Genomic DNA, 27,083 nt, shown 5'->3' with positions numbered 1-27,083 from the left:
GAGAAACAGTGTAGCAACCTCCCGTCGTTAGCATTGTGCTTTAAGAATGACAATAGAAGAACACGTTGGGTGCATCGAGAATCGTGACCATGGATATCGCATGTAGGCTGGAGCGTGCTCAACCAGACTGGTCAATATTTATCAGAATATCGCGTCCATAGCTACCACCTTCTGCTTCTTCTTCTTTTTCTTCTTTTCTGAATCCGGCTATAAAAGAAGGATAATCTCGTAATGCGGAAGGAGAACGTTCAAAAGTATGAAACTTCTTCATCATCGAAATTTCTTAAAAAAGAAACACATTCTACGATCTATTTTAATTTTACGGAGTATGATTTAAAATCTTATGGTCCCTTAACCTTTTATATTTTCGTCTATCCTCACTCACACAGCAAAAGGGATCTCCTAAGTTGATGATCTCATTCGACAGAATTTTTTGATAAAGACTAATATGAATGACGTGCTGTAATCAGAAATTTGAGAAGATTCCCAAAGTTAAAGGCATCTACCGGACTCTTATTCGTCACTGTCAATGGAGATGAGAGTCAACGTACGGGAGATAGAGCACGGAGATCACTTTCGAAATGGTCTCGTTTCTAACCACCTAAAGATGAGACACGCAAGGCGTTCGAGTATCATGCATACCCACCTAGTGTTTCAAGCTCTCGATTTTCTTTTTTCTCGTCGCTTCGAGTTCTAGTAACGAGAAAATACATAAGTATGTGTATCATTGATTTATTGATATGTAAAATCAAGTTGAAAATTCGAAAAAAATTATTAAGTTTACGATGCATGTACATAGTTATGTATATATATTATACATTATTTTTTTTTGTTTTTAATGAATAGTCTTGGAGAACGTAAGAGATTCTACGTGCACGATCTTAGCACGATTTTTACACGTAGAACTCAACTAACGTAATGAACGAACTCTATTAGAAAGAGAGAGAAAATTTGTATCTCGGCGTTCTACTTCCGGTAATTTTTTTTCCAATAAAAACTAATTACTTTAGAACACGGGGACGTTGGCTTTAATGCGAACGACGGAAAATTTTCTCAGGAGTTTTTCAAGAAACATGCCGTTTTCGCATTCTACAATAGTTTTGAAAGTAAAAGGAGAGCTCGCGGGAGGCAACCCTATCTAATGTGAGCGAGCGTGTCGTATCTACGCGGGGCTAATTTGGAGAAAGTACGAAAGTACGAGAGTACGGGGATGAGAGAAAGAAAAAGAGAGAGAGAGAGAGAGAGAAAGAGAAAGAACAGTCGTCATTATCGGCGTTGAATGGACACTCGTCGTGTCGTTGTACGTGCTCGACGATCCGCCATCGAGATTCCATCTCACAGAAGAAGAAGACGAAGAGAGACGCTCGGCTTCGCTCGCTCCCATTAGAATCGAGCTACGGTATGTGGCTCGTTAGTTCCGTTTAGATGATCTTATCGCGTACGATGCTGATTTTCTTTAATTAGTCGTCGGGCAGGTGCAATTAAAGCCGCCTCTATTGTGCGACGTTGATTAATGAAATCGCCAAGATACGGATACGGAGCAGAGGCTGAGCCGATTCAGTATTCTCTCTTTCTACAACAATCTATCTATACATAGATGTACACTCGACAGCACAAGGTATATGAAAGTTTAGAGATATTTGGAAACATCGAGACCTTTTTCTATCATTCAAATAAGAACAAATGATGCTATTAAGTATGTGCTATTATATACTCGGACGACTTCGATCGTGAAAGTAAAAAAAGATAGGGGAAAGTAGACATACGACATATTTGTATCATTACTGTATTTCGTTCGTTGATAAGCGTACCAATTTATTTCGATGATACATTCCTAATTTTTTATTTGTTCTTATTTCAAATATAAATTCTCTTTTCTTAGAAAACAGGTTATTCAAATTAGTTTAAGTTTAAAAATAAGTACATTTAATAAATTTTATGATGCAGACTGTCTCTTTCTAATAAAAGAGAACTAAGATGGAGCAAGATTAATATTTTATAGAAGATAATTTGAAAAATAAAACAGCTTATTGCTTGAATGCAAAGAATCTTGAGTCAATAAATCAAGCTAAATACCAGCTTCCGAGTACGTTACGAATCGTGGTCGAGTTGTCGATAATCATACTGATAATAGGTAAAATTAGCATTAAATCAGTCGCGTGTATGCATCCGCACACATACATATGTAAGTATATTCGTTGAATTCTTGAACGCAGTAACAAATAGACGCAACAGAGTTTCCAAGCACGCGTCGACATCCTTCTTCATGATCAGTTTTAATTACACAAAATTTTCAGTCGATTGTCCGCTTTTGCTTCTCGATTCCGCGATCGATATCTTGTGAAGAGGAGACCACTCAGTCAGTGAAAGTTATCTGTCGAACGTGAGAAAGAGAGAGAGTTAGCGTGAACTTGGCGTGTTCTCCATGATACACGAGTGGTTCACCATTTCTCATTAAAGATTCTCTTTAAGATATTTCAACAATAATTGAGAAATATCCTAAATATCTGAAGATAAATGTCACATTCAATATCTCTAATCGCAGCTATTAATATACTTCAATTTTTAATGCTCATATTTGATCTTTATATTCTAAGAAACTTTCTATTCTAAAATCGTTTCTCATAAGAAGGAAATAATCGTATGTACATGCAGAAAATTATCGAGTTGAAGACGTTATGAGAACACAAGGGAAAGATATATACATATTTCGATAATAAGTACCTCTGCAATTCATGAGAAGGTTTTGATTTGACGTCGAATTAGAAAAGTGTTTAGGGATATCGGCGCACTCGGTCGATTTCTCTTCCACGAAAGATATTTTACACCGTAACGAGATTTCGCTTCGCGTGAGAATTCTTTCGTTGACTCGTGAAAACTTCGCGTGCCGGTCGAAAAGTTCTTTTTTTAGAAATAATCATAGAGAATTCCATTTGAGATAGTGAAAAGTATAACAGATTATTTCTGACAAAAATGTTATATTTTCATTTACTACTTGGAAAATTCTGTAATGGTTCCGATATAATTATTCCTAACGAAGATTTCAATTGATTAAATTGAAGTAAATCAACATCAAAACAGATTAAAATCGTGGATTAGTATGACACGATTGCAATGATTTGAAAAAGGCTAAAACAAAATCGTTATTATATTAATTATAAAAAAAATTGTAAAATTATTGACTATGAAATTAACAAATTTATTAATTTAAAGTTCCTCGCAAGAAAGTGTGTGATTTTAAAGTGTACTGCTTTCTTAATTATTTTCTGTAATTCACTGACTCTAATATGTGTTACTTATTAATTAATTAAGATACGGACATTAAACTTATGTCATGAAGTTTTCCTTTTTTATGTATGTATAATCTACATGATAGCACAAAAAAAATTGTATACGAGCAATACGACTTCATAAATGCTTTCTACGCAGTGAACTAATATGTATACCAGAAAGTATACCTCATTCACGAAAACAATACAAATTTTATTAATTTAACAAGCGTTTATTAATTAAATAAGCGATTGTACTTAAAGACTGCTAGTTTCGATATAGTTACTATTTTAATATATTTAATAACAACACAAATATTGCTGAGTTAATTAGCTGCAGTGTATTTAAAAAATTTATTTCTTATTAATCATTATTTAATTTATGTATTCAATTTCAAAATGCTATTTCGATTTACTGCATTCAGATTTTAAGAAATATACTTTGAAAAATTTGTGTTACTTCTTGTTGTATAATTTAATTTTACTTTAGTGAATAAACTTTAAGAAATAAATTATAACTCTACCCAAGGTATAATTGTATGATCTTATAGTTATTATTTTCCGTATAGTATCAGGAAAATAATTCAGAAAGTTATACATTTTAGAACAACACTCTCTTCTATTGGAAACTATCGTTAAATTTCAAAATTTCATAATCAATAATTTTATGTTTGTTGTTTTTGATAATTAATGTTTTAACGACTTTGTTTTAGTCTTTTCCACATCCTTATTATGATTATATTATTTTAATTTAGAGTGTTTTCAATTTATTTTTTTAACGTATAAAAATAATCAATTAAATATCTAAACCCGTTTGTATCTAAACCCTTCAATATGACGAAACCTTTTTGATTTTTTTCCTCTTTTCTTCTACTGTCTTTCAGAACTGAATTTTGAGTTCATTTTTCTTTATTTATTTAAATTAAATAATTAAGTACATATATTGTATTTATAATAAAGATAATATAGAGATTCATTGATTTTGTATATATCTTTTAAAAATTATATGCCATAATTTAAAATCATATGAATAAAAAGTGTTTTATCAGGACAGATTTAAATGAAAAAAAATGATCATTGATTAAAACAAGTGTCAAAGACTTTGTTTCCCAATATTTGATTTGAACTATATCCCATCTGCTTCATTTCCTTTCGAATTACTAGAATATTTGCAACATCAAAGTGAAAGCTTGAAGAAGAAGCGATAAAGAATATTTCTTTCTCTCTTTCTCTTTGAATCATATGGTGTATGCTTTCTTTGCGCGAAGACTTTGACATTCGTGCGACGAGACGCTCACGCGATGTCTCGCGTTTAAAGCGAAAACTTTATCGGGCACGTGCCATCTACCTTGACCTATCCTTCCTCTCTCTCTCTCTCTCTCTCTTTCTCTCTTTCTTAGGGCATCTACCAAAGTCGCTTTTCGAAAATTTAACCCAGATGTAATGATTCTGGTTTGTGTCCAATATTAGCTTTTTTTTTATTTTTCATTTCCATCATACAAAGAGGAAGTTTCAAAAAATGTGAGGGAAACCTCGATAAATAACACGCTATTATTGGTTCTTACATGTACGTATCGCTACAGAGATCGAGGACGACATACGGAAAAGTCGGATCTCTCGTAAGAAGGTCGATGAGTGAATGCCGTGGGCGATGAAACGATAAAAAGAAGATACGAGGAGAGAGAGAAAAAAACGAGAGAGGAAAAGGAAGAAGTCTCCCTCTTCTCTTTTTCTCTTTCTGTGTCTATCTTGGATTGGGGGAGTAGAGAGATATTTAAGATTTGAATCGGTGATTGGCAAGGTTGGATTCTAACTCGTGACCGTTTTGTTCCTGTAGAAATCTTGGCATTCGCCATTTAGAGCAGCCTGTTGGACCCGATGAAATTTATGGCGGCGCTGCAATGTGACAGACTGGAAAGGGTGTTTCCACGACGAACGACGCATTTTAATGGCGCCGAGAGAGCCTGTTTTAAAAGCGCCCGGTCACCGATACACGCACATTTTCTCGCCGAGCGAATCTTCCTCATCTTCTCTTTACAAGTCTATAAGCCTACTTACTCCGTGAATACGTCCGTTTAATTTTCCTTTATGTAACGTTCGAAATTAAGGAAACGATAGAACACTTGGAAAAAAGCAAGTCGCGATGAAAAAATTTAATTAAAGCACATAATTAATTAAAATTAAAAAACTATTACTTAAATTTCTATTACTTTTACATTTTATACAGACATTTGATATTATTTTATCATATATTTTAATTGATTATTTTCGTATCGTTATATGTTACATTGAAGTTAAATGAAACACCGCGTATGATCCGTCACGACTCTCATATTAATCACGTTATCGCGACAATCGAGATCGTGGGAAGTACTTTCTTAACTCCTTTCTCTTTTATGATTTTAACCAAAGGTCTCTTGTATCGTATATGTTTGCGGGTTGAAGTTACCAAGAAAATAACATTGTTTTGTGTTTTAATAATCATTGATTAATATATATATATACATGGTTTACGTAAAACATGTTTGAGATTGCGGAATTTTTCGAATTTTATAGTAAAATTCTTTAAAAGAGATTAAAAAGAAACTAGAAAGAGATTAGAAGTAACTAATTGAGTATTTTTTATATGTTAATGATCTTCTTTCATTATCACATAATAAATTATGCAAGCTTAGCAAACAACAGTTGTTATTTTATTATAGCTGTTAGTACTGAAATGAATCGTGAAAGAGAAAGAGAGAATTAGCTGATGACATGATTACAGGAGTTACGCCAAATTATCTGATGCTTCGCTGAATTTAAAAGCCACGTGTTGTCACAATAACGCCAAGATATTGAATAACTTAATGATCAATCGTAAAATCAGAGAAAGAAAGAAAAATAGAAAGATTCGGATTCTCGAGAGGACAGAAATTTATACTGGATATATGAATTCGTTGCAACAAATGTTGAATGTCAATAAGAAAGATGGTTAAGCGAATTTGAACTTGCGTTCTCTCTCAAGAACGCTGTCTAAAAATGCTTTCCTTTCCAGAGAAAAGAGGACTTCCGACTCGTCGTGTCAGAGAAGAGAGATCGTCGTAGACAAGCTCAAGATAGTAGAAAAGAACCGCTTGTTTGTCGTCGTGGAAATTTCTCTAGATGACATTGATCCCGGAAACAATGATTATTTTTATTCGACAGCTCTTTTCCTTGAATTTTTCACATCTTCGATTACAATTTCTCCATTATAATGCTTACGTGAATATTATGAGCTCAAAGAAAATAAAAGTGTGGTGAGGTTGACGACTTTGCGATCACTGTAAATAATTAATGCTTCATTCAACTATGGTCTACCAAGTGAAAAGAAAGAGATATCGTTTTTTGGCTCGAAAGAACGAACCGATTGCACCGTTTGCTTATCAAACGCGTTTAGAATTTTCACTAACTCTCTATCAGATCTAAATCAAACTATGTCAATTTGCTATCTTTTATTTACTTTCACACAAACTCATTTTTTTTCTTCTTGATAACGATAATTTTTAACAACAGATTATATGTTTGTAAATTTTACGTTTTTGCAAATCGTATGTTGCTTCATTATGAAAGAAAGAGAGAGAGAGAGAGAGAGAGAGAGAGAGAGAGAGAGAGAGAGAGAGAATTAATCCATCCAGAATTAATGATCAAACGGTTCAGTTTTATTAACGGTTATACTATCGCTCGGAGCAAGAAAAAGGGAGATAAAAATTAACATCATCCAATGTGAATATCATCCAATCGAGTGAGCTTGTTAAACTTCTTAAATTTATTTCGATCGGTTGGTTTTTGGGTCGAAAGAAGAAGAGAGTCCCCTTCGTTGTCCTCATCGTAATAGTTCACGTTATAGAGGACAAATCTTTTATGGCCCAGGGACCGTGACGGTGAGACGGTCTAACGGATTTCGCGAGAGAGACCCAAATCCATCGTGAACAAAAGCATCTCTAATTTGTTCCGAATCGGCACGTCCGCGTTACGAAATCTGGAGCGGAATAGCGATGCTCGAAACTCTTACTCATCTTCGAACTCATTCCTTCTTTTCTTTCCTTTCTTTCAACGATCTAACGACGAGCATAGACTCTTTATAATAAATAACAATTGTTATTTATCGATTTCAATCTTCATTACTTTATTATCGAAAATGATTACAAGATTCGTATGTTCAATAAATCCTATCTTGAGGGGAATACGTTAGAAATAGATATCTACAGTTTTACTGTAAATCGTTTTCAATCGTCGTTTAGAAGCCAGGGAATACGATGTGACTAGTCGCGCAACTAATCAGTGAAAGTGCACGATAGCATCGTAAACGGATTCGCTCATTTCGAAAAGGAATCGAGGGACAGTCGACCTAGTTTACACGGTCATTTCGTTACAGGTATCGTAAACTGAGACGATTAATCACACGAAGAGAGATATCTTCGATTCGCTCAGAATAAAGAGTGGAAATCTCCGCTCGGTTCAATCGCTCCAGTGACCGCTAGCTAAATAAACGTCGCCGACGTCGTCTACAATTCTCCATTACGAACCATCTAACGTAAAGTGGGTTACGCTCCTTTTGTCTCTAGCCGCTTGCCTACATCTCGCCTTCGGACTAATAGCAATAATTCTTCTTCTTCTCTTCTCTTCTCTATTACTATACAAGTACTATTCGGACCGATTGTAGTCGATTCCAATTACGAGAGTTAAGAAGCTAACGTGAAACGTGTGATTCGAATCGATCGTTGTGTCGCTTTGCTGTCACTTCTCTATCATTCAGAACTTTTGATAATTATATTTTGAGAGAAAGTTCAAAAAGAAAGAAAAAGACAAATGCTTCATAACAGATTTATTATATCCTTCTTATTTGTTTTATTAATGAGAAGACTGTCCGACTATTATTAGAGAACGTTTGAAGTCTCGGCGAAAGTCTAGCGATATTGAAGGTATTGTATCTCGAAATCGTACCGTCGAACCCTTAATCTTTTAACTCTGTTAATTAGAGAGTAATCATACGCATAATTCAGCTAAAACATATAATTATTTATAGCGTTTTCTACACGTAACGATGCTTGATAATTCATCGGGTATCACGAGCGAGTGCACGTTCTTCGGACGAAGTACTTTCAGTTGCCATTAATTCACATAGTTTCACTCATTATCGTAAAAACATTTTTTTGCTCCTCGCTTTGATATTGTTTGTATTCGGATAGATTTTAGTGGAAAATCCAATGAGAGAGAGAGAGAGAGAGAGAGAGAGAGAGAGAGAGAGGGGGGAGAGAGAAAGGACCGGTTTGCATTTAACGAAAAAAAATATAAGTATTTATTTTTTTTTTTAAATTGTGGAATTCGAATATTTTTTTCAAAGAGACGAATTAATCCGCTAAACGACGAAGAATTTATCATCGGATTATAAATCCATTGACGTTTCCACCTTCTCTCCAATTTTTCCAGTTTTTTATCATACCGTTCGAAACTTTCAAGCGGCAACGTTGATAACCGGTAACCTACTCCGGCGAGATACTTTAAAAAACGCGTACGTTGTCGACCTTGCATGTCATAGATGTGTTTAAAAGACGATGGACTCACCGATAAGATGCCGATTCTTCCTCAGGAGGACTGTCGGCTTTGCGTTTGCACATTCAGTCTCTAGTCATATTCGATAATTTATTTCGGGGACATTGGATCCGTTCCCAAGTTTACGGACAGGCTTAAACTTGCTTTCTATTCTCAAGGAATTTTAGAAACCGAGGCTCCTTTCTGTTTCCGAGACACTTGTATTTTCTTTTTTCGATTCAACAAAACTTTAATGACACGTGAACAAGTTCATAAAAGACACGAAAAATTCATTAAAACACATATATAGACTGTTTCAGAGACAAAGATCAGATAATATCTGATCAGATCGATTTTCGTTGAACTCGATATTGTAAGATTGAAGAGTGAGAATGAATGATAAAACAGGTAAAGACGGAAGAAAGAACCGGTGACAACAGCGTGTAGATTTTCGTCGATCGAAAGACCATCTCCGGAAAGCACGTGCACGCGGCTCGACTACCGGTCGCGCTTTGAGGATCGCCTCATTGCGTCCAGTGTGGAGACAAGGAAACCGCGCTTCAAAGGAGAGCTGTAGTAGGGAGTCTCGTGCCAGTCGTGCTATTGCAGAAACCACGTGTCGTCTCCCGCCGATATTTCTCCACCTCTACCTCATTTTTGGTCTTAATGAAAAGAATTTTTTGGATAGCGACTCTCTCTCTCTCTCTCTTTCTTTTTCTTACTTTCTGCTTCTTTAACAAATATTTAAAAGTACTAATTTTATATTTAGATTCGTCATATTGTCATTTTGAAAAATGATAAAAAAGTTTGAAGAAGCAAGTAGAACTCATGATTCTACGAGTATGATCCAATAAAAATAAAAATAAAAATAAAAAGAGAAGGAGATATGACGAGGAAGAGGGGAAGGTCTATATATTTACGTATGTACGGTGTACATCGTACGTATGTACCCAACTGCCTACCAGTACGGTCCCTCTCGTCTTCGAACGAAGTGGGTCGACCTCTTGGAGAACAGTGCGAGGCCGTCGGCCTCATCTTTCGCTGCCGTCTACCTGCCGCTGTTACCGCCGTCTAGGCCTGCGTCTCCTCCCTTGCTTTATTTTTCTTAGTCGCATCACGAGGATGCCACGAAACCGTCCACGAAAATTCCAATCTCCTTTACCGATCTGGGATACTAATTGTATATTTTCATATCAGCCGGATACCGTTATTTCGTTAATGTGGACAAAGAATGTAAAAGATCTTCATAAACAATCAGTTTATGTATACGTACGTAACTGTATTTATTGATTCTGAAATTTTTTGTACATTCTTTTTTGCAATATTTCTTTTTTACAACACCAGTTATTCTCTGAAAGCTTACCGTTCATTAGAACGTTAGATAAACAATGAATTAGAGCTAGTTGTATCAGATAGACGTTTCTGGGAGTTCCATTTTTATGAGTTGTCAAATTTACTCGTATACTATAGAAATTTTCATGCTTCGTTTTAGAATATCCAGAATTTGTGAAGATAAGTTTTTTTTGAAAGGCAAAGAAACCGCGAGATTGAACGAAGAACACTTTCAAATTCTTCAAATTTCCATTATGTTCAGAGCATTCGACGATAGCTATTTGATGCTGGAACACAACGGCAAACGTTTACGTGCCAAGTTCGCGGAGAGTAACCAGGACGAGGAAAGTATGAAGTAGACGCTCGGGAGTTTACTGTTCCGTGCATATAAAGACGTAGGAACGCCCACGGACTTCACTCTGAACTTGTGGTATAACAGATCAAGCCAAGATTTAGTGCCGGTCGAGTAACTAGGGTGCCATTTGTATTTCGCTTCTGGTCACATCTTTTATAATCGTACGGAATTGCAAAGTAGAAGAATCCGAAGATTGGAATTAAATCTCGCGAATTGATAGGAAGAATATTGTATTTTATGATAAAGACAGTCAAAAATGATTGAAACGGTTGTGTAAAAGTTAAAACGATATATTTACGTTTCTTGTTCACTTGACAATGAATTCTGAATGAGTTTGTTCGTTTCTGGTTCTTCAAATGTAGTTTTATTTTTAAACGAGTAAAATTACGTAACTTCGTATCGTGTACGCAATCGCGATCGAATTCCCTTTCATCGGTACGCGCCAAGCGGTCGTAGAGATCACGTTGAACACTCATATTCTAATGACTTACTTCTCGCAGGGAGACCTCAAACGGGGGACACTAGGAAAGAATCGGAAAAGAAATATTGCGGTCGAACTCATCCTTCGATACTATTCTGAAAACCGCAAGGACATATGTGACCGAGTTGATATTTACATTTTTTTCGTTCTCTTCATCAATATATTATACATATGAAGTTATATCTTACTATAATTATAGATATTATCCATAATCGTAAGTATAAACATGATATATAATATATAATATAAGTAATTCGCTGTAAATTTAACTGTTTATTATCTCAAATTATACACGTACGTTTTAAACGTTCTATATTTTATAAATGCATATACAAAATCTATGATACATATATAGATAGAATCTATGAATATATACATAGATAGAATCTATGAATATATACATAGATAGAATATATGAAGAATATATGTATCTATTCGTTTACAGTTTAAAGAAGGTGACAAATTTGCAAGATGATTAGATTTCGTCGTTCAGAAGATAACGGAATGTTGAATTCTTTTCAAGTTTGCTTATCTTTTTGTTTTTTTAAATAAATATGCGCGTAAAGGTAGAAAGCATTTTAATAAAAGATGACAATGAAGAGGTATAAGCTAACGAAAATGTTATAACACAGGCTCGATCTCCATAGAACTTAAACATGATATAAAAATAAGTACGCGGAGTATAGCAGTAAATAATTACTTCAATAATTCCCAAACGTAGCTCTGAGTTATTAACGAGATAAGCATTTCAATAAAAAGGAAAAATTAACGCAGATGTATTTGTCCTTTTAACCCAAGGGTCCTTGAACTGAAGTATTTGAAGAGTTTCTAATTTATTTCATTCATTTTCATGGGTCACTTCTTTGTAATTATTCCAAATAATAACATATTGGAAAATAAAAGAGATAGATAGATAAAGATAGATAGATAGAGATAGATAGATAGATAGATAGGTAGATAGAGAGAGAGAGAGAGAGAGAGAGAATAGAGAAAGAATCGTTCGATTCGAAAAAGGATAGCTACCTTTGTAAAATTATTTACATTCATAGGATTCGTTACTTACAATGCACGTACGTAGAAGTACACGCTATTAATTATGCCCCAAGGTATTTGTATCAAATGCGCCGACTAATTGTAGATGCGTGAGGTGGGAAAGGCCGTTCGAAGTTGCGCTAGATAGAGATAAGTATAATATTATAGAAATATTGCATGTGTTCGCGCGTGTGGTTCGTGTCAGCCGACTCGCATAAGCAGATCGTCGGCGATTCAGAGTGGAAATGCATATAAACGTCTGATGAAACTGAGACTTTTTTGTTTCACAGGAGAAGGTAAATGGGTTATTGGATCATGAGCCGTTAACGGCATGCTCTACCCCGTTACCATCAATTAACATGTTTTTCTTCGTTACTTGGCTTCCATTTAGAGGGGGAATTGATTTCCCTTTTTACAATCGACAGACCAACCTCCGCATTTCTCTCCTAAGAATACAAAATTCGTCGTTTAACCTCATCTAATTAGCCTCTATTTGTTTGAAACAATCATGCTTTCACGCCATGTATCTAATTATCTCAAGAGATCTTTACAAATGAAAATTTCTCTTCTTACGTACATTTTCACCTCTCTTTCTCTCTCTCTCTCTCTCTCTCTCTCTCTCTACCATATGAAGCTAGCGAAGTAGGTAAAGTTGTAAGCAAATGTGAATCGAATTATGATTTTATGTTATAATATAATATTACGTGGAATTACAAATTAAAGAAAATAGAATTCAACTACATAGTTCATACGTATTAAGATTCGAGTTTCGTTTTCAAAGTCCCTTCGTTCAATAATTTCTTCCCAGGAGCATGTATTGTATCCTCTTGTCGAAGAAGTCAGGCGAGATCGTTTGCACGATAATCATTTGCGAGCTAACGAAACTAATTTAAAATGGATGCATTCTGCAACAGCGTTCACTTTCTTTTTTCACGGCAGGGGGGATGAGAGAGAGAGAGAGAGAGAGAGAGAGAGAGAGAGAGAGAGAGAAAAAGAGAGACAGAAAGAGGGTTTGTAAGATCCCCTCGAACTCTCGGAACTCACGCGATCGAACAGCGAGGATTTCGAGTCTCATCTTGAGAATATAGCCACGTGTGTACGAATGATGCTGCAATATTTTATCGGTTAATCACGGGCCTAAGTACCGCTTAAGCCAATCGTCTTAAAACGAATGGGATTAGTCAATATGATTCATCAGGACCAGTGACTTTAAAGTCTTTAATCAATTAATCAATCTTTGATCGATCGAAGACTATATTCTCAATCTCAAAAATCTTCAAATATTGTGGGGGAAGAATCTTTTATTTACTTTACTTATTTTATTTATTCATTCATTGCCAGAAGTGAGATTTACAACGTATAAAAATGACATTATATCATATCGTATGTAGCAGCGCGGATAAATTGAAAATACTTTGAAAATTCAAAATTAAAATGTTTTTTTAAACTCATTACGCCAATGGACAGACTTAGAAATCGCTCCCTTCTACTTTTCATGGACGAATGTTCGTGATTACTGGTTAGACTGGTGTATCGGGCTCGTTAATTGAGGCCCGTTATGAGGGTAGCGCGCGGAGGATAAAAGCAAGAAAGTTCTTTTCTCTTTTTTATCTAAAATTTCACTACAAACGCACGTATTCGACGACTTGTATTCATATGGAGAGGGTGAAAACTGGAGAGGGTGAGTTTATTTAATATCGCAAATATTGTTTAATTTGACGAAGATGTATTATAAAAAAATAAAAATATAAAACAAAGTATTGGTCATTTTGTCCTAGTTACCTGGAAAGATCTATAATAAGTATGACTCGTTAGAAAGAGGAACGAGAAGATACTTCCGGAGAGAAAGAATGACGTCGTAAAATTTCGTCTGGTCCAAAGGAAGAGGACATTTCGACGGTGGTCTCGTCGTAAATCTCAGAAGGTATCTCGCGAAAAGACCATTGAAACAGGCACATGTCATAATTCTGGCGCGCCCCCGTGTCGAATTTTCGTCGTGTTATTACGTTCCTAATTGACGTGGTAACGTGCCACGACTACGGTGGCAGCTTTATGGACGATTAAGGGAAGTTTCTATCGGCTCTTTCGTCCTCCGTAAGTCGTTATCTGGCATGTATTATATTCGAACTTCACTTCAAGTCTTATGGAGGATTTATGGAAGAGATGAGTTTAACGGGCTATTCCTTTTATACGCTTGAACAAATCGAAATGTTTTATACATTTTCTCGAAGCTAAAGTTATCCAAAGTAAGCTCTTAAAATTTGACATCAAAATTTAAAGAATCGTTGGAATCATAGAACTTTGAAGAGAAGCGTAACATAAGCTGAAATCGATTCCGACTTTAACAATAATATTTCCAACTTAAACAATAATATTTTCCTCCTTTAAAGAGTTTATATCGAGAACGATAATAATCCTCTGTTTTATATTCAAGAGCAGCCACTTCCTCTTCTTCTTCTGTATTTTTCTTCTCCTTCTGTCTTTTTCTCTTCGTCTTTGTTTTAATCATAAGTGGGTCACTTTTATCTTGCTCACACACCACAAACTTCCACGGCTAACGAATTGAATTCATTTATAACAGAAAATCGAGCGTACGGAGGCATTTGGATTGAATCTGGACTCTCTCTTTTTAATTACTGTTCTCTTTGCACAAATCTTCTTCTCTCTGTTTCTTTTTAAAAGAGCTCTTTACTCTTCTTCAACTATTTTGAAGGATATCTTTACGTTTCGTTCGAATAGAAAAAAATTGCACGTCTTGAACCTACCACTATAAGAAACATCTATTGTGGTAGAAAATTCTTAAGAATCGATAAAAACTTTTCTCTTTTCGGATAAACCGTACAAACGTGGTCCATGATTGAAAAGATTTTTAAAAGGATTTTTTATGACTATCCTTTTGTAGTGATGACAATGTTAAACTACTTGTAGTGGGTCTATTAAGGTCGAAAAGGTAAATGGTGCGCTTAATACGTATCGTAGCAATAAATTTTGATTAAACTTCGTATAGCAAGCTAAATTAGCGACCTCGTTGCTTTGACTCCTCGCGTCTCGTAATTAAAATACGATTATGTTCAAAGATGACGTCATACGATTGACATCGTATGATGGTAAGCAAGTTAAGAGGGTGGCTGACGATAAAAAGAACGAAGAGTGCGATGAATAAATCGTGATTAAATAAATCTCAGAAGTTAAGTATCTACGTTTCAACTCTTTTACTTATTGTCAATATGTCGCAAATGTCAAGTTGTCGAGAATGTGGGCAACGACGCATAGCAAAATTTCCTCGAACCGAAACCTCTCTTTCGTATTTTATTACTTGTGACACGTGCAAACAAGATAGGCAAACTTTTCTGCTGCATCTTCGCCTTGCCGTTCTTTTCTCGAGATTCAATATTTTTCGAAGAGTCATCGTTGCTCCAAATAGCTCTTTCCGTCTTTCTCTCGACAGTTGTTGGAGATCATTTGTATTGTTTCTTCTCTGTCTACTATTTCTACTTCAATTTTTCGTTCAATATCCAGAAGTCGGAAATCCTGGTTACTAAAAACACAACCACAGACTCGATGAGGATTCCTGAAATGCTAAAATACCACAGGCAAAAAGACGTATGCCGTGACAGCTAGGAGGAGAGGAGACAAGCGGAGATAACGGTCGGCTTAGGATCGGCCTACTCGTGTCACTGGGTCACAATACGCATTTTCTACCAGAGCTGGAAGGAGCTTCTTCGTGCTCTTCCTCTTGAGAAAAAGAAAGAAACATAAAGACAACTTTGAAGTAGGCACAGAGAGTCTTTCGTGAAGATCGCTTTGTCTTGTGTTTCTTTCGTTTGCTATCTTTGTTGCGGCTGCCTGCTGAGGCAGCTCACGTGCTGCCGGGCTCTCAATTAAAGCTATACGGATTTATCATCGCGCAGCCAATTAAGAAGTAGGAAACGAGAAACTGCCCGTTCCGTTCTGTAAAACCGACCGGCGAACTCCCTCTTGAAGGTGTCCGCGAAATCTCCATGAGGTACCTCTCTCTTTCTCTGTTTTTCTCTGTTTCTTTCTGGGCCCTCACTGGAGAATACTTTTTAATTCGGTGGTTCTCTAATTATTGAACCTTCGAATTATCGCCACACGATCTGGCTTATATTCGCGATATATGATGCTTTTCTCTTAAGCGATCGTATCTCGTAATTATAAGTGAAGGTTTTTAGGAAAATACGGTGGTAAGTAATGATACGGTCGTCGAGATATTACGAGCGTCTGTCGCGAGTAATTAACCTCGACCTTGAGAAAATATATGATTTGAAATCTTTAAGTAAAGGATAAAGTTTAACGGGATGCTAATTATTGGGTGGTACGCTACATATGTATATAAGTATGTTGCGATATTTCGTAAAAGTTCAAGCAATCTAATAATGTAAATACATATAATATTTTTTTCTATATGACAATTTTCGAATATTTAAAACCTTTAATGCTCTTTTTCTTGAACGTTTTACTTTTCCGTCCAATTATGCAAAAGCGACGTTCCGAGCGATGAATTCGAAGGAAACTGTCGGAAGAAAGGACGAAGCTAAAGAGGTGTAGTAAAAAACGAGAGGGAGGAAAAGAAAAAATGAGAGTGTTCTCGCATTTAAACGATTTCATAATGTAGGTACATGCGCGGTTGGAAATCTTAATAATATCTCGTCGCATTGTTGGCAAGAGGAAGCAAGGATCCATTGTTTACGAATTTCGAGTGAGCATGAGCATTCATTGAAATCTTCTTGACAGGATACTCAATCTTAATGCTAAATTAACTCTTTGAAGGCGGAAAAAATTGTTCTGAGTTGTAATTATTTTTTTGCCTTTTTATTTAAATTATAACTTCTAGTGTAGACCAACGATACTTTTTCCGAATCGTTTTACGAAGAAAGAAAAGAGAAACCGCAATGGTAAAAGAAAATTGAACGCGAATCGGACGTGTCTGTAAAACGGCGAACGTGAGACGGCATTAATGATACGGTGAAGAAGAAGGGAACGCACAATGCACAGTGGTGAAAGTTTTCCTCGCATACGCCAAGCCGTATTAATGTCACGATCCTCGTACTTGCTAAATGCATCGTGCGAATTTTAATTCTCTTTCCCCTCTTTCTATCTTACTTCCCGTGGGATTTTTCAAGAACGAAGTGTTTTTCAAAGAAAGGCTTTTCTCGTTACGCCCATAGCCTATATTACATTTAGTTGACATAATATATCGAAAAAAGTACACATAAGTATGAAAAATATAATTCTATTTTATTTTTATAAGTACATATATATATAATATATATATATATATATATCATTATAATGATATATATATATATATATATATATCATTAAAAATTTGTACTCTCGTACAATATGTAAAATATTTAACAAGTTCTGATCAATAATCGTACGTATCAAAATACGAGTCAAAATTGTTTATGAACTAAATATCTTCAACAATTACGTGTTCTCTTTACACGACAACTCTTTTACGTCCTAAGCGACTCTGTTGGCTTTGATAAAGTATGCGCATGGAAGCAACACCTTGTTGTGTGTAATTGAATGAGTATTCGTATATAGCGGGCAAAGTGTTTCTCTTTTGTCTCTTTTTCTATCTCTTTTCCGTATATCGAGGTGACATTCAGTGAGATCTACTCGTTTCTTGTCTGCTTACGATCTTACGCGTCAACGAGCAGCAGTCGAAGGTGATGACTTTATGACCATACTCGTTTGACCTGAAATTATATCCTTAAGTTAACCCTTGCCACTTTAAAGTATACATACTTTCTAATGCAGCGACTTTATCAGATGACTTTCTAGTTGATTGATTGCTTGAATCGATGAGGAGGAGCATTCATTCGATATTTTCTTCGTTACGTCATAATTTCTAGGTCGAATTAAAATATAAGATTATATAGAAAACGATGTTCAGTGAGACACTCAATCGCATTGACAAATGAAATTAAGAAAATTGCGTAGGACGAAGAGTTAGTAGGAAGAGAAATCATCGATCGTAAACGTGCAAACCGGTCTTGTCTCTTGTGGTTATCTAATTTCTAATACGTTTATTCGCATAGGAAGAAACAAGACGATCAGTTATCTAATCTTTAATATTTCATTCCTTTTCCTTCGTCCGCAGAACATAACGACTCGAAAAAGAGTAAGAATTTTATTGCGGCACGCAGAGCAGCACAGACAACGGATTGTTTCGTTTGAGCGGAAAAAAATAAAATAAAAAAGAGAAGAATAAAGTTTACCACCTGTACCGGTATTCGTGTCTTGTATGTACAGTTACAGAAGTTACATAACAACACTGCTTTAAAACATTGTAGAGAATACGCGTGATAAAGATAACGGTCCTCGGTGCATGGTGCAAATGACATTACGATCTTCGTTCTGTTATATACTCTGTACGTAACTTATATGTGCACGCACACCCCTACCTATGTATATATGTACATATGTACATAGATATATATGTTATAAGTGTCGGAAGAATGGGCTATCGGCATTATCGTAAATCATAACCAAGACGATCTTAAATTTTTCATTCGTCCTCCGACGCATATCAATTTACCGTACTGCTTCTCCTTCCTCATCCTTCATTTACGTTCCTCCCCTCATATCGATTCGAGAGAAGAACGTAGATTCTAATTCAATGGTTGATTATGTCAAATGGTATCTTTCGCTTACTCTGCCAGATGTCGCCGGAAACCGCAGGATTTTACGTAAATCACAGATATCGAGTGCGGTCCGATCTGAAAGAGAGAGGGAAATAGAGGAAGATTCGTTCGACATCGATTCGTTCCATCTTTAAAGAAGATGAGCGAGCGAGTGAGTGAAAGGGCGGAGACCCGAATTCTGGAGAATATCATTAAATCGAATGCAATGTGATTCTTCTCCTTCTTCTCTTCCTTTTTTTCTTCCAAGAAAATACGGTTGTGTTGAGTAATATCGTAATTCGTACAAACGAATAATATTGCGACCGAATTAAAATGAGTTACTTTTAATCGTTACTCCTCATCGTTATTTCGTCCTTAGAAGTTCGATCCGTATTCACCGATTTCTGCATTTCTAAAGAAAATATATATCATATGTTAAATCTTTAACCTTAGGAAAGAGTAATTAATAATAACAAAATTATCTACGTTACATCTGTCGTTTTATTTTATTTTTCTTCTTATGTGTATTTCATATTATACCGGCTTTACTGTTTCTTCCTTTTATTTTGTTCCCGAAAGTAATTTTCATCATTTCTTATTCTCTTTTCTCCCAAAGGAGCCTTAGGGATAAAATTTAACATCGATCTTTCATAAATTCCTGCTTTCATGCAGAAGCTATTAAACTCAACGGCTTTGTGAGAGCGAATGCCTTCTTGTATGCTAATGTACAGAACTTATAATTGCTAATTTTTTAGTCTTTTATATGTATACTCCCTTTCCTCTATTTCTTTTGCCTGTTCCTTTTTCACAGTATATTATCGTTTCTCTGTTATCGAATCTTTCATCTGGACGTTTACACACGTCCATGTGTTAATAGAAAAAATGACGACTCAACTTGTCCATATTAATTTAGCAAACTACAGTGAATACTCGACAAAAGGTGGGAAATAAAAATGAAGGACCGTCCATACCGACAAAATCAATTTTGCGAGATATATCGTTCGTGTGCATAAAGAGGGTCGTTGCATCACGAAGAGATAGAAAGAAAAGACAGAAAGAAAAAGAAAGAGAAAGAGGCTATGCGCTCGGAATAGCAAACACTCGATTTACTAATATGCTTTTAAGCGATATATCTTGACGCGTAAATCGCCTCGTGCATATAAAACGATCTCATTTCGTTTACGACATCTTTCCATCCATCTTATCTATCACAGATTTTCCCTTCGAAATATATATTTACAATGTCTGTTTTTATCTGTGTTCGAATTACGTAAGAAAACATTCGAAAGAATATTTATATTCCATTGTAATCATTGAGCAAAAATATTGTGATATTTGCGATTTACAACCAATCAGTTTTTCGTAAACAACTATTTTCGTGAGAATAAGAAAAAATGATAAAAGAGATATTGATTATTGTATTATGATAATTTTTATTTTCCATAACGAACTCCGGTATTTTCAAGAAGACCACTGAAAAAAAGTAATGTTTAATTAGTGGAAAAAAAAGTAATGTTCAATTAGACGAACGACGCGAATGCGAGCGACAATGAGTATATGTATTTTCAATTTTACGCTTGGGGCAAAGAGCATCAAAGTACGATTTGCGACCAACTCGTCGCAATGTAATTGTGATAATTGCAAGCAAGTAATTAGGTAATTATACTCACACACATAGATGTTCTTTTCTTTTCTTTATCTTCCTTCATCATTAAGAGATGTTATCAAGTGCTTTCGGATAACTTGAAATAAAGATTTTAAGTAGATTGCAAAATATAAAAGGAAATTTTTTAAAATTCTATAGTCAGTAGGATTAAGGAAAGTAATCGAAAAAATAAGTGGAAAGTAATTAAGACTAATACCTATTTATTCTAATTAGGTACATATACCCGTTGGATAATCTTCCTCGAAAAATGAATCACTCAACAAAAAAGTTTCCACTTAATTCTCGTAGAGGAGACTTTCCATAGAACCCGATCGTTATCTATCAGCCACGTTGGCACTTTTATTCCGAGAAGAAGCAGGGCGAAAGCTGCCGGGACTTATTTCAACGTATATATACATATATGTATGTACGAATTTCACCCATTAAAGTGAAATTTTATACGTTTATACCAAGATAATTGATAAAGTTCGTAATCATCGGTAGGAAACTTTCGGAATGCGATCAAGGAAAAAAGAGAAGATATTGAAAATAAAAAGCAAACGAGAGGATGCGAATAAAAAGTCGTTTATATGCAGTAATTAAATACGAGACTGCGGTTGTAAACTTTCGACAGCAGGTATGGCCCAGCAAGTTTTAATCAACTTCGATGGTTAAAGAGAAAATATATATGATAACGAGTAAGGAAAGAGAGAGAAGTAAAGTAAGAGATTAGCACAGCTTTCCTCGTCACCCAAGGGGTACTGTGCCCGAACGCGTCCCCATTCTTTTACATGGCGGGATCCCCAGGAGGCCTACACCATGCCACACGTGCCACACCACGGAGTACGTGATAGTAACGGTCTCGTGTGGAGAACCATAAACGAAAAAAAAAAAATATAGAGGTGGAGTGATGCGAAAACAGAAGTGTTTTTCATATCCGTATATATAGAGCACTTTATTTTTTTATTCTCGAACTTTTAAGGCACGTATTTCATATATATACACATGTTTGTATTTAATAATTTTGATAGGTATATATATGTAGATAATTTGGAATACAAGAAATATTTATAAATTAAAATTACATATGTATACATGTCTGCATATACGGATAGTATACAGATCGTCAACATATGCAAGGAGTCTATAAAATCTCGTAAGAAGTTCATCTTTCTGATTAAATTCCTTCGTTAACGTGCGGACGATATCGATGTGCTATAAGTTTGTTTGCACGTGAATGTTTGATCAATAAGTGAGTTTGTCACGGTAAAAATATAGGTTCTTTCGTGTTAAAAGATATGTGATCGCATTCACATCGAGATCGGCCGCGTTAATCGAATTTCGATTTAAATTTCGAAATAAATTATTATTACTTATACTACGAATCTTACGGTAGACATGAATGATTGTGTTTACCTCTGCGATGATAAAGAAAAAATTTGAGAGCTTTTTAAAAAACGACACGAACCAATCGAGAAAGAACCGAGCTTACTTTGTATTATAGGCCGAAATGTAGCTTAATGGTTAAATTCACGGACGCGACGAGCTCTCTCTCGGCTACACTGCACACCGTTCACTGGAATAAAAGAGAAGGTAACTCGCGTTACGGGAGGCAGGATCTTTTATACCCTGGAAATTATTGATTTTCCTCTTTCAGTACCTGCTCGGTACCACGTGCGCAGGTCCTTTCAATACGGCGCACAAGCAAGACTTGTAATGTATAGTGCTAATCGTGAAAAACATACGGAGGGATCTCGCTTTAAATCAAAAAAGCTTTTTTCTCTATTTTCTTCTTATGATATTCATCTTATATCTTACATGCATAGGTAAAATTGTCACATTGCGCACCGATTATTCTCATATTTATCAAAAGTGTGAAACGTCTAACGTTATCACACAAATGAGTACATTAGCAATATTAATATGAATTTATATGGCTAATAACTATAAATCAGGTTAAAGAGAAATCTTCAAAAGAAAAATAGTAGGTAATCCTTCTTCGCAGTATTAATGGCCGCCACTGTACGAATGGCAGTACGTATGGCAACACGAGTGTCTCTATGACTGTCGTAAAGGCGAGCTTAACGGCAAAAATATGTACCAGCGGCCGTGTATTACGGTAAATGGTGCCTTTTAACGGAATATACTGCTTTGGTAACATAAGAAAAGAAAGTACACATATATATGTTTTGGTATTAATGGACATTAGGAGAAGAACCACTATGATTTATTTTTTATGAATCTATAGAATTCGGAAAGATTATTTTTTTCTTTTATATGATCGATCAGTTTTCTTAGTTTAGTTTTAATTTGTTATGGTATCGTAGTACTTTAATATTTCAAGAAAGCGAAAAGAAAGACGTTTAAAGAGATTAATTGTTCCTTTGAGAAAGGACGTTTTCTTGCGAATTTAATTACAATTGTGATTTATTGCTAACATTTGATGATTAGCATTGTATAATTTGTTTTTATCTGCTATATTGTTTCTAACCATGAATGTAAACAAAATATAAATAATAATGAAGCGTATATTATTATACCATTTTAGTATATTTCAACACATCAATATTATATTTTCTCATATGCGTATATAATTGTTTAGTATTGTTTTAATTGTTTTGCACAATTTAATATAGAATTAAAATAGCTTATAATTAGGAATTAGAACTGCTGTTGATCAAGATCGTATAATATCAGAATTTGTAATTAAATTTAATAGTGATTTTAATTACGTTTCATAAAAAGTATAAGATCACGTGATAACAAGCGCGACGATTATTAGTTTCAATTTATGACGTTAATAGCGTTAGTATCTTTCTTCGATGCTACATCGATAATGCAGATTCCGACACGTAAATTGTAGAAAGAAACTTTAACGTTCAGTTGATAACAAACACTGTGACAAAATATATTCAGTTTGTCTGATATCTATGATGTATTCTGTTCGTGCCTTTATTAATACGTGTTGGTTTTTATAAGTATAAGCATAAGCTTCGAAGGAAGGATGAAATAAGATTTGTACAAATTAATAATTTTTTCGAATATCAAACAATACAATATAAATATTAAACTTCGATAAAAGAAGTACTGTGTGAATACATTATGAAGATAATTTTGGTTTGGTAAAAAATATTAAACAATATGGACCAATCCTACAATGCATACTCTTCTTGGTTATGTCGGTAAGTTCAATAATGTCAAGATATATATGTACATGTTAATTAGTTTATAAAATGTAATTACAAAGATTAATTTTTGATTTAATAATTTATAATGCAATGTTAAAGATGATGTTTATCAGATTTATTTATTTTCCATTTCATTATAAAATAATTGTACTTATATTTCATGCATTAATATAGATCACAGACAGAGAATAAATCGCAAAGAGATTTGACGTGGCCTCAGCTTAGCTTTCAAAATCAAATGAAACATACTGCACAGAAAAATGAACAACATTGCAGATATCGTAGTGATGCGAGTATATCAACAGAGATATTTACTCAAGTAAGTTTAAATGAGTCAGAATATCCTGAACTTGGTCAGAAAAATGTAAAGATTAAGAGTTTGCCAGATCTTTTTGTTTCTCATCATGAATCTGTTATCACAGAAACTGTGATACCCTATGTTACAAAAAAAGCAAAACATCAAAAATTGTTAGGATTACATAAGCATAGAAGATCGGAGAAGTTATTTCTTGACTTAAGTAAAGCTTTGGAAGTAAGTAATAAATACTTCAGTAATAAATATTTGATTGATATTATTGTATGTCAAAAATAATAATTCTTTATTAAATTTAATGTTTAGAATGCAGAATGTTTCATAAATAGGAATAGAAAAAAATCTAGAAAACTAAAGTTCGACGTTTACAAAATAAATTCAAGTGGAGCTAACACAAATAAATCAAATGAAAAGGGTTTCCAAATAAGAAAAAATAAATTGTACAATATAAAATTTAAAAAACCATCAAGATTAAAGAGAACAATTATACTAGAACGCTGGAATAATATGAAAATGAAATATCAAGATGAGATCAACACCAGAAAGATAAAAGAAAACGTTATAAATGTGAATAGTATTAATTTGAATACCTTAAAGATCAAATCAGATCCGGAAGTGGATGTAGATTATGTAAAACTTATGTCAACATTGACAGTTTATGATAGAGATTACAGAAACACTATAGTGGAAAACATTTCTGAAGATTCTGTACAATTTCGGCCGGACTTAACTCAGAAATTAGATGAGTTAAAGATTTCGGATGTGAAAGATAAGAATATTTCCACTGCTCCTTATAGAAATGCGTTTAACAATACTAATGATTTAAACGTTTTGCAACGTAATTTGTCTCTTACTGACGAGGATAATGTAGATATTAAACCAAATATTAATAATTTGTTAGATGTAAAATATTCCAAAAATGTTAGAGAGTAAGTACTATTACTCTTTCTCGTGGTATGAATACGTTTGAAAATATACAAGAAAAAAGGATGAAATGATTAAAGATATTGTGAAATTTAATTTATTCTTATCAATCTCTGTATAGATCATGCATATATGTATATATTAATGTGTGTATTACAAATGTGTATTCGTAATATAGATAACGAAACGTATATTGTTTGCATAAAATATTATATTCTATAAATAATATATGCCTTGTGTGAAACTCGTTTAGATTATATTATTTGTAATTAACCATGCGTAGTATTATAATGACAATATACTATTATATGTTATAGAATAAATTAAATTGATATATATTCTGACAGTTCAATTACATTACAGATATTGTAATAATTTAATAACTTTTTCTCTTAACGAATCCTTGGAAAAATTTTTGTCTGAAATTCGAAGGCTTCAAACAAAACTTTACAATAGAGATCAAAATAAGGGCAAGTATAAACGTCGTTATTACTCGGGCTTAAAGGAGGTTCAAAAACACGTTCTATTAAAAAAAGTGCAATTTGTTGTGATAGCACCGGATATTGAAAAGATTTTATCTGCAGGTAAAATATGACGATTGGATTATTGATCATCGAGTTATAATTACCGAATACTTTATTATTCCAGGTGGTTTGAACGAAGAAATTGACAAATTATTGGAAAATTGCAAAACGCATGAGACAGTTTTTTGCTTTGGTCTCCGTAGGCGGAAGCTAGGATATTATGCTCATGGTAATGGACTCGTAAGTTGTATAGGCATATCTAATTATGCTAATGCCGAGGTAAGCGATCAAGTATGATATCTTGCAAGGTATATCGCTTTTATGGTATATTAATATGTATCTTTCTTGGTAGCAATTCTTTTGGAACGTTCTCGTCGAGGTAATAATTGCGCGGAACATGTTTGAAGAATTGCGAGGAAGATCGGAGAAAATAATTGACATATCGAAAATAATTCAGGAAAATGGTCTCTTAACAGAGAACATTGGAGTTCTACTCAAGAGTTTAGCGTCAATTAAATAAAGTAACAATCTTGAAAAATCCTCGTATATTGAAAATCAGAGAAACTAATATTAAATTTGCATCTACTTAATTCTAGTAATTCTCAGGATAGAGAAGTATTCATAAGATAAAACAGTTCAGTAGCGAACTGTATCTATGTAACCTTGAGGCGATGAACATCTAGGGCATGTCCTGATTCAACTCAAATATGAAAAAGAGGATGTTGGATTTGATAAATGAAGTTTACAATTGTAACAGTAGACGTGGGATTACTTGAAGCTATTTTTTATATAATATATCGATAATAAATTCATAGTGACGAAAATCTATAAAGTTTTCCCACTTTAACATTTGTCAGCTAAAAGAAATGTAGCCACATAATATCTTTGGATTGTCGGATTAAATAATATATTTGGAAGTCATATTTTGAAATCTCTTAAAACTCTTTTAAAGTCTTTAATAAAAATAGAAACGTGTAATATTTCGATATAATTTAATGTCTCGACGAGTTTTGTTAAGTAAAAAATTACTATTAGGTTTTATCAAAAAATTTGTTGGATTTGTACTTTTTTTTTTATATTTCTAGATACTTAAATTAGACGTATTTTATACTTTTTAAAAAGCGTATAATTTCTTATACATTTTAAATGCATCGCTTTCTACATACGCGATTCAAGTTTTTTCTTTAAAGTAATATTTTAGAAAGAGTTTTCATGAGATTAAACCAATTAAGATGAATATCATCGGATTGTTTTGTTCAAGTTGAAAGAAGGTCGAAGACATTATTCGAGTATTTTCAGTCTTTTGAAATTTTGCTTCTACGAAACTTGATGTGTCACAAAGAGATTTTAAGAATTCGAGAGAAACGGTGAACGTAGCAATGGCTTCGAGTATGTACCAAACAAAATCTCAGTATACTTTTTTTTTCATCATTAATATCAAACCGATAGGCTAAAATGAGAAAACAAGCAAGAAATGTATCTATACTTTCACCATTTATATATTTTCTTCAAATTTTTGCATAGAAATTCATGAAAGAATTATCAAAGGATTACAAATGGAATTCCATTATTATACTATTGAATACTTACGTACCTTCGACACCGATAAATATACTCAGAATATATACAGACTCGATCTTTCTTTTCAGTTCCTTGAATCGAATAACATAATCGTAATATTTATTATAGTATATATGCTTAGGATAAGATCTTAATTTTTAACGGCGACAGAACAAAGAATAACCTTCAAAATTAAGAGAAGGATACGTATTAGATTGGACCCATTGCTACTATGAAACACATAGTATAAAGAT

General features: G+C 34.1%; 2 protein-coding genes across 3 annotated transcripts in view; one reads left to right on the top strand and one right to left on the bottom strand.

Moving 5' to 3' along the window:
- LOC118444391 (uncharacterized) overlaps window positions 1–9,317 on the bottom strand; it is a 32,963-nt gene extending 23,646 nt beyond the window's left edge. The window contains exon 1 of the mRNA XM_035872644.2: window positions 8,853–9,317. The gene's annotated coding sequence lies outside the window, so the exon portion shown is untranslated. The remainder of the gene's footprint in view (window positions 1–8,852) is intronic.
- Window positions 9,318–23,243: 13,926 nt separating this feature from the next.
- LOC118444610 (uncharacterized) lies at window positions 23,244–26,093 on the top strand. 2 transcript variants are annotated; one of them, XM_085664588.1, is made up of 7 exons: window positions 23,244–23,502; window positions 23,683–24,040; window positions 24,128–24,750; window positions 25,109–25,329; window positions 25,394–25,548; window positions 25,622–25,790; window positions 25,876–26,093. In XM_085664588.1, the coding sequence occupies exons 1-6, from the start codon at window positions 23,462–23,464 to the stop codon at window positions 25,787–25,789; spliced, it is 1,566 nt and encodes a 521-aa protein (XP_085520714.1). In that variant the 5' UTR covers window positions 23,244–23,461; the 3' UTR covers window position 25,790; window positions 25,876–26,093. The 2 variants fall into 2 exon arrangements, with proteins under 2 accessions (XP_085520714.1, XP_035728935.1); XM_035873042.2 differs by having other exon boundaries at window positions 23,245–23,502; window positions 25,866–26,093.
- Window positions 26,094–27,083: the final 990 nt, after the last annotated feature.

The sequence above is a fragment of the Vespa mandarinia genome, chromosome 2, assembly GCF_050613455.1.
Source record: "Vespa mandarinia isolate Hongniang chromosome 2, ASM5061345v1, whole genome shotgun sequence".
In the NCBI taxonomy this organism is placed as follows: domain Eukaryota; kingdom Metazoa; phylum Arthropoda; class Insecta; order Hymenoptera; family Vespidae; genus Vespa; species Vespa mandarinia.
The sequence above is the reverse complement of the archived record's forward strand: the minus strand, read 5'-3'. Positions and strand labels throughout refer to the sequence as shown.